Source organism: Lathyrus oleraceus, chromosome 5, assembly GCF_024323335.1.
Source record: "Lathyrus oleraceus cultivar Zhongwan6 chromosome 5, CAAS_Psat_ZW6_1.0, whole genome shotgun sequence".
Lineage (NCBI taxonomy): Eukaryota > Viridiplantae > Streptophyta > Magnoliopsida > Fabales > Fabaceae > Lathyrus > Lathyrus oleraceus.
Window position 1 is genome coordinate 598,134,758 of NC_066583.1, and position 9,357 is coordinate 598,144,114.

General features: G+C 34.2%; 2 protein-coding genes across 2 annotated transcripts; both read left to right on the plus strand.

Annotated features, from left to right (window-relative positions):
• The first annotated feature begins 328 nt into the window (after positions 1 to 328).
• LOC127086825 (uncharacterized) lies at positions 329 to 908 on the plus strand. Its single transcript, XM_051027641.1, has one exon. It carries the CDS (start codon positions 535 to 537, stop codon positions 811 to 813), a length of 279 nt encoding a protein of 92 aa, XP_050883598.1. The 5' UTR covers positions 329 to 534; the 3' UTR covers positions 814 to 908.
• Positions 909 to 5,237: 4,329 nt separating this feature from the next.
• Positions 5,238 to 5,824, plus strand: LOC127086826 (uncharacterized). Its single transcript, XM_051027642.1, has one exon. It carries the CDS (start codon positions 5,450 to 5,452, stop codon positions 5,726 to 5,728), a length of 279 nt encoding a protein of 92 aa, XP_050883599.1. The 5' UTR covers positions 5,238 to 5,449; the 3' UTR covers positions 5,729 to 5,824.
• The last annotated feature ends 3,533 nt before the right edge of the window (positions 5,825 to 9,357 follow it).

Here is a 9,357-nt window from a genome sequence, read left to right on the forward strand (position 1 = left end):
TTCTAATATTAAAACCATCTAAACCGCCCTGCGAACACCCATAAAAAAAACCTTTGACATCATGTCTGTCACTAAAACAAAACTTAAAAATATGATGTTTTGATAAATAAATTAAAAAGTGGGGGTAGTTAGAGAATAAATTTAAAAAGAGGTTATTGAAATTTTATTTTAATTATGTGCAAATTATTAATAACTTTAAATCAAATAAGCTAAAAAGGCATAATATACCCAATATTTTGTTATCTAGCTGTGAACGTTACGACAAAGTGGTCCAAGGTAGAGTAAATATATCCCATAATTGTGCCACAATTTTTGTTTTATTTACTTCCAAAACAACTAGACATAGCCTCTGTTTTCTCCAAAAACCACTCGACATAGCCTCAGTTTTCTCTAAAACCAAGTCTGTTTCCGGTTATCTTTATCTTATTCTACCGATCTTCGATATTCATATAAATAAGAGCAGTCACCATTCATTTTTTCTTCATCAATCAATCAACCACACTTTCTTATTTACCAACCACACTCTCTTATATCATGATGAATCGTGCAACAACAACAAGCAAGGCTTGGATCGTGGCTGCTAGTGTTGGAGCTGTGGAAGCTTTGAAGGACCAAGTTGGTATCTGCAGATGGAACTATGCTTTAAGACAGGCTCAACAACACCTTAAAAACCGTGTTAGATCGTATTCTCAAGCAAAGAATCTCTCTTCTTCTTCACATGTTGCTTGCAAATTGAAGGATGAGAAGAAGGCAAAGCAGGCAGAGGAGTCACTGAGGACTGTCATGTACTTGAGCTGCTGGGGTCCCAATTGATTCATTGCTACATATATAGTGATACAAGATTAATTATGTCTAATTTGTAATTAGGAAACTGCAATACTAATCAATGAAAATAATTTTTTTCTTGATTTCTCTATTTCCCATTTCGAACATCACTCTAAAAAGTACACCGGACTACTAATCCAAATATATTACTCTATCGAATAATAGAAGTGTAAATGTAAATTTTTGATTGAAAATTTCAAGAAAATTCAAGATTTTATTTTGATTTACCCGCAAGGTCCCAAAAGAGACCTTAGGTGGGTAATGAATTGAAGTATAAGTATTTCAATTTTGACTCATCTACGATATTGATGAGGTGAGAATCTTCAATTTAAAATAGAATATCGAGAAATTTCACCCCTTCTTGTGCAATCGACATTATAGCCGTGATCCACGGTATGATCGCGGTTGGCGGTATGATCGTCGTGCTAACAATATAGGTGATTGGTTCAGTCAAACTTGCAGTGACCGTGTTCTGTCCTTATGCTATTGGATGGTTGTTCTCCATTTTTGTTGTTTCTCGGAGTAACCATATTCCTAACATATCTTCTTGTTGGTTTTCTAATTTCTTTTTTGGTTATCTTACTACTCCTCAATCTCATACACACTCACAAGTTTGCGAAGTTTCTTAAATGAAAAACTTTTCAAATAACTTTTCTTAAAAATGAAAAAGTATAAATTTTTACACAAAAGGGTGTCATCAGGTGTGTCAACTTGTTTATTGTGAAATTTGGTAAACAAAACAACTTTAATTTCACTTAAGATATTAAACTCGAAACAACCCTAGGACATATTGTATGAAAATCAAAGGTTTGAAACATATTTTGATACTGAAGTCGAAATATAAAAGAAACAAAAGATAATTGAAATAAAATTCAATGTAGTAAATAACTTAAAATAAAGACTTTGATTTATAAAAAATGGAACACATATACATACATTCTTGACTTTTTTCTCACAAAAACATGTATACTTTGAGTTTTACAGAATCTCTGTATAATTGCGGATCCCTAAAACATAAGTGAATGTTTACTTATATATTAGTCCTAAGTTAACTGTCTACAACGACAGACTAAGCAAAATATGTCACGACTCTGTCTCCATGCAGACTCCAAATTCGACAAGTTTCCACATGTCTTTAGATAACTTTCTGATCTTATGCACTTATACCCCATTCGACTGCGTGGAGAAAATAAAAGTTTGGAAAACTCTAAATTTCACTAAGTCTCAAAACCAACCAAACATTTGGTCTCTGCCTGAGTTAGAAATTCAACCAAAGTTGACCTCATCTTTCGACTAGACGAACTTGTCAAAATATCTATGGGATTATCTGACCATTTCAATTTTGGCAATAAACCTATCATCAAACTAGAAAACTTATCACATCTTTATAATTAATGTTTGATAGGTAGTTTTATTGATCAATGCACTATTTTTTCTATTTTGGGGGACTGCATTTCTGCCATTGACGATGATGAAAGTTGCAAAAAATTATGGAGATACATCTTTGAAATTTTCCAACATTTTGATTCCCAGAAATCGGATATGCATCTCTGGAGTTTTTTAATGCATTTTTTGGAAATTGTTGCTCGTACTCCTTGTGTAACTCTTGCGTGGTTTACTTAAAAGCATTATGGATGATATGCAAGACCGATTTAGGCATAGTAGGATTGTGTAACATGTATCTGTTCGGAGGGAAAAGAGCCAACCAATGCAGGCTCATTTTACCTCTAGCCCGGTTGATGCAAAGGCGTCAGCTTTTGTGGCTCATGTATCTCCACCTTCTTCTTCACGTAGGACACATATGTCAACTACTAATGCATCCCTGCCTCTATCTTTGATTTACCTATTCAAGCATCTAAGGCAACTGAGGTACCCGAGTCACCGGAGGTACCTCAAAAACTAGAGGTACCTGAGGCACCCCAGGCACAGGAAGCAACATAGGTACTTGAGGCACCCCAGACACCGTATGGGTTCGGAGGAGGCCTATCATACTTGTCACTGTTGTCTCTTTACCCGGACCATACTATCAGACATGTCTTGGACAAATAGGTAAAATTTATTTGGATTCATACATTTTAAATAATTTTTGTTATAATATTAAAAGTTTTTAACGATGATTTAATTTTCTGCAAGACCGTGATCCGCTAAAATTCATCAACCATGGGCAGAAGATTACTGGCCTGCAACAACCTAATAATCAGTGGTTTCAGGATGTTTTCATTATGTTTTCCAACTATTTAGGATGAGAGACTTGTGCAAGACCGGTTATGTTACAGCTAACCATGGTACGCTTAATGCGTCTGTAGAGATATGGCACATGGAGACACCATTATTTCATCTACCCCGTGGTGAGATGTCTATCACGCTAGACATTGTCTCGTGTTTGGTTCATCTTTCAATTAGGGGGAAAACTTTAGATCATGACAGATTAGCATAGATGATACACTGGAGTTAATGGTAGACTATCTGGGAGTTGACCTAGAGGCTGCCATGAAGGAGTTTGAAACCACCTGAGGGGCTCATGCTAGGTTTTGATTCTTGGATAAGGTGTATAAATATGAGATACTTAAAGTACAGTAGACAACTAGTGATGATGAACAGGTTGTGCAACATAAAGCATACGTTGTGACAACATACCTGTCGTATATGGTGTGCACTTCCATTTTTTTGGACAAGAGTTCCAGTTATGTGGATGTCATTTACCTGCGATACTTTGATGACTTTAAGAGGAACCATGAATATAACTATGGGCCTCTTGTTTGTTCTACTTGTACTCTAAATTATCTGAATGTTGCATGTGGAAAACAAAACAAGTGACAGGAAGCATCACACTTGATGGTAATATTTCTTGGTCTTCTAGTGTTTATGTGTCATTTTCATAAGACTTTTGCAACACCATTACTAATGATTCATGTGTTCCAACATTTTTTAGGCTTGGATCCTCCAGCACTTCCCACACATCTCCAGTTGGTCATGTCTACCGACCTATACTGAGGATATGCCATGTGCTGCTGCATCACCTTACTCTGAGAGAACGAGGCGACCAATTTGTTCAGAGTGTATCTTAACCGCTTGGTAGTAGAGAATACACACTTCCATATGCACTACGATCACCGTGAGACGCATCCCTTTGATGATATAGTCTTATACTCAGGATGATTGGCTTACGGTTCACATCTGATGTTTCCTTGTCTGCCAAAGTGCGTCATGCGACAGTCCGACTATATATTGTACATTCTTAGATACCCTTACATGTCTGCTTCTCTCGCTATGACACATAGAGATATGGATGTTATGTTTGATGATTATCTTAATCATCTGATATTGAAGGAGACATAAAGTATCATAACTGAGAACAACTGGAGCTATGTAAACGATTACATCAGGTGGTTCTTTAGGGTGTCATATCCTTATATGATACATGATGCTCTAGAAGATCCACTGTGGTTAACTCATCAGGAGATACTAGAAGAGAAGCATCTATGTTAGACCATGTTATAAATGTGTTGCCTAGATGTCGTTGTATCATGTAGATTGGTTAGGCGGGTATTGACATAGGACTCCTTCCGAATGGCTCTGAGGTCAGGGACGTTGTAGATGCCATGATGGAAGAGGCACGTGAGGCACTGCAGTACAGGAGGCGACGTTATAGTATTTGCACTTGGATTTATTTTTTATTGTATTTTATTTTGACTGATTTCGATTTTATTGTGTACTCTGGGTTTTTTACTTTATATATGTCATTTTATGTATATCGATTGTATGGTCTAATTCATCATAATATACATTAATTATATCATCAATTTCATCTGAGCATCACTAAAATAAACTTGAAATTTACTGTCTGATCTGGTTACAGAGATGCATCCCTGAATTATGTTTGGTGTGAATACGAAGATGCATCTCCAGAATAATCTACGACAAAAAAAGTGTTTTAGGAAGGAATGGATGAGGTGTATATTGAATAATTTGAGAGATACATCTCCAAATTAAATCTTAAAATATATATTGGGTATGGCTTAATTTTAATATTTTGATTTAAAGCAATAATGTGTTCGGAGATGGATCTCCGAAATCTGAACAAGAATTTTAGATTTTTATAGATTGATTTTTGACCATTTAGGATGGAGTTAGTATTTTCCAAAAGAAATTAACAATTATTAATTATATATAAAAAAAATTGACTTAAAGATTAAGTAAGCCCATCCTTACTAATATTTCATTAAAAAAATGGAAACCAAACTTTTAGGTGCGTTTGATGATAAAGTGAGTTGGATGGTTGAATATGTTCTTATCTAGCTTTGAAAATCACGACAAAGTGGTCCAAAGTAGAGTAAAATGTATTCCATAAATATAAATATGCCACACTCTTTATTTAATTTTATTTATTTATTTCCAAAACCACTAAACATAGCCTTTGTTTATTTCCAAAACCATGTCTTTTTCCAATTGTCTAGCTCCTGGTATCTCATTCTACCGATCTCCTATATTCATATAAATAAGAGCATACCTCATTCATTTTTTTCTTCATCAATCAAATAGCAACAACCACACTTTCTTACTTACGAAACAAAATCATCTCCATCTTAATTTGTTATCCGAAAATACTGTCATATACGTTATCATGAAGAATCTTGCAACAGCAACAAGCAAGGGTTGGATCGTGGCTGCTAGTGTTGGAGCTGTAGAGGCTTTAAAGGACCAAGTTGGTATCTGCAGATGGAACTATGCTATAAGACAGGCTCAACAGCACCTTAAAAACCGTGTTAGATCGTATTCTCAAGCAAAGAGTCTCTCTTCTTCTTCACATGTTGCTTGCAAATTGAAGGATGAGAAGAAGGCAAAGCAGGCAGAGGAGTCACTGAGGACTGTTATGTACTTGAGCTGCTGGGGTCCTAATTGATCCATTGGTACATAGTTAGTGATGCTAGATAAATTAATTATATCAAATTTGTAACATTAGACGACAATATGTATAAAAGAATGTTTCTTGTTGAAATCTCTATTTCCCAGTTCATACATGATTCAACTGCACACCTGGCCAATAACCCAAACATATTACTTTATTTAACAATTTTATAAGTGATTATAATAAAACTAAGAATAAAATTAATCATATAAAAAAAAGTTTAACCTTAAAATGAATTAAATTCAAGGTTACTTTTTTTTATTAAAAATGATTTTTATAATGTAAAATAATTTTGTGTAAAATAAATTTATAAAAAAAATAAATAAATTTTTATTTGAATATTTATTTTTAAAATGTTATTTTAGATACTTAATTATTTTATTAACAAAAGTTTTGGATATTAAATTTTTAAAAAATTATTTAATTATGAAGTTATTTCAAATAATTTTTTATAAAAATTATTTTTTAAATACAATTATTTAAAAAATTACGATTTCGATTAAGTTTTAATCTTCAATAATATATATTTATGTTGTATTATGTTAAAATTAGTCTTTTCATTTTAAAAAATAAATATAAAAAAACTTCTAATACTTTAAAAAACGATTTTACTAAATCTATTTTTAAAAATTAAAAAAAAAAAAAATTTAAAACTGAAACAAACAAACCGTCAATCTTATTTAATAAAATGGATTTGATAGAATGATTATGATGTAGATACGATAACTAATTGGTAAATCATCCTATTTTGGTTCTTTCAGAGGGAAAGCCTTCCAATAGGGTAACGGACCCTTTAAATTCGAGACGGCTTGATCACTCACGAGGAATTTCACATGATTATGTAAGAGAAGTAAGAGATAGGCTTTAATTTTATCCTCAGTCAATTTTAACCTCACTTAACATTTAAAAGATTGAAATCTTGAAATTTTTGGATATATTTTTAGAAGAAAAAAAAAGAGCTTCTCGCTAGGTTAAACATGATTTAAAATAGTGTCATGGGTATAGTAATTTCCTTGAAATCCTTGAAAAGAAACTTCAAGACAAGCTTATGTTAACCCTCTACTAAACAAAGCGTCTTTTGTTCAAAAAGTGTCGTAGCAAGTCGATTACAAATAGTGATCGGAACACCAAGTACTAACACTCCCAAATTATCAACATAAGACATAAGAATAAAATCATGTATCTCGGTAACGAGTCTGGTACTCGAGTTGAAGATTCAGATATCTTGAAAAACCTACTGCAAAAGTTTTATGCAAATTTATTTAAACATAATATGAATATTCATGATTATGCTATTTCTTGGACCATATATTTGAATGTTGTAGAGGAGAATCATGACAGACTTAATGTTGCTCCCTTCGTTTCAAAACGAGTGTCGTTTATGTTTAAAGTAAAGTACATGGCCAGGGAGAAACATTTCAGACCAGACCTTCTGTCTAAACTCGCCAACATGAATACATCGGGATGCAATCGGACAATAATATAAGAGTCTCTCACCGCCCCCAATATTTAGACAAATGAGAGCTATACTATAGAGTTCATCCCAACACAAGTTAGATTTAGCCCATATTGCATTATCTACAAAAGAACGAATTCTCTTAAGATGAAGGGGGGGGGGGGGGGGGGGGCAAAGCAGGTCTGGAAGCAGGACGCTGAATATACCATATTGGCAGAAAAATTCTATAACACGAGAAGAGCAGCATCCCCAATGATATGGTATCTTGGGGAGCATGAATTCGCCCTAGTCCTCATTGAACTTCATCAAAGGTCATGCGGCACCCACATTGGCGGCAAGGTTATCACCCATAAATTACTTAGGATAAACCACTATTAGCCCACCATATTGAGAGACAATATGGCATTCGTCAAGAAGTGTGACAAAATCTAAAGACGCACCACCTTGCATCACGCCCCAACTGAGCTTCTTCACTCCATGGGATCACTCTGACCGTTTTTACCGGTGGGAGGTGGACATTATAGAACCATTCCTTCTAGCACCTGACAACTAAATTTTTTGTTTGTAGGGTTTAACTACTTCACAAAATGGATAGAGACGAAACATTTTTCCAAGATCAAATCGGGAAGAGTCTGCCATTTCTAATGGCATAAAATCATGTGCAGGTCCAAGTTACCAGACATCTTCGTCTCTGACAACAAAACATAATTCTCCAGCACCAAAGTCACTGACTTTTATCGAGATTGGGAGTACAAATAAAATTTTCCTCTTTCGTCCATCCCGAGGCTATTGGACAAGGAGAGTTGGCAAACAATTTGATCCTAAAAGGGATCAAGAAGAAGTTGGACGACACCAAAGGGTTATGGGTTAAATTTCTCAATGAGATATTATGGTTGTACCATACCACTTCCCATTCAACTAATAAGGAGACTCCCATTACCATGGTATACGGGGTGTATGTTATTCTATCGTAGAGATTGACACACCCTCATGGCGGCGTTCTCAATTCAACTAGGGAGTGAGCGATGCAGGGCTAAAGTTTATCATTTATTTGAATATAGATAAAGTAAAAGATATCGCCCACATCCAGAAATTCTCCACCGTGCAAAGATTTCACTACTACAAATAATACATTTCATGACGATGATTTTAACTCACGTATTGTAAAATCGAGCTATAATTCCTGGACGCACCCTATTTTTTTTAAATACAATATATTTCGCCGATTATAAAATTGAGGGGTAAACATATTCAGTGTACATGCTTCAAATCCCATCACCCTCAATTTGTGTTTTTATCTCATTAAAAGTGGTGTCTTCTTAAATATTTTATTTTAATCTAAAATACGCTACTTTTCACCTCGATTTTCTTTCCAACTGAGGTGAATATGTTTCTCTGATATATATAACTTTAGCTTGTAGCATCCAGTTTCATTTATCTAAACAACACAAACAGAACCCGAACGAAGAAACCTAAATAATGAGAGCCATAAACGTATACCATCTTCAATCCGAAAATTTTATGTGTTTAGTGCTCTCGTTTCTCCTTCAGAGATCCAAATCATTTTCTTTTACTTTTTCTTCATAGATTTGATATGTCGAACATCACTATTCATACTATTTTTATTATTGTTGTTGTTAAGATCCGAAACCCTAGATGGTTTTATCTTGTTGTTATTGTTATTATTTAAAAAGATTTATATTATAGGTTTATTGATATTGTTGTTGTTGTTGTTGTTATTGTTGTTGATGTTAGACTATGGCACGGATCTAGAAGGGGGGGTTGAATAGATCCCAATTAAAATTTAAGTCGGCGCTACCAATTTAAAATTGGTTTTGAAAATTTGTTTTAAGTGCGGAAGCGGCCGAGGAAAAATATAGTCTAAAACGAACCGTTATTGGAAAACCGGATATGCGTCAAGCCAATGGATTAGAGATAAAGTGAAATACGAATCACTACACTATTTGCACAATCAATGATTTGTTTCACTTACTAGGATTCCTAGTTCCAATGATTCAAATACCAAATTAAACTAGATACACACTTAAGATAATTTTGGTTTAGGCAAATTCTCAAACACTTGGTGTGCGAAAACACTCCAAGTGATATTTGTGTTGAGTAAGTGATTCCAATTAATCTAGTACAATATTCTACTGTACTTAGGATT

Coding starts and splice junctions, on each gene's coding strand:
- LOC127086826 (XM_051027642.1), top strand. CDS start 5,450: ATGAAGAATCTTGCAACAGCAACAAGCAAGGGTTGGATCGTGGCTGCT.
- LOC127086825 (XM_051027641.1), top strand. CDS start 535: ATGATGAATCGTGCAACAACAACAAGCAAGGCTTGGATCGTGGCTGCT.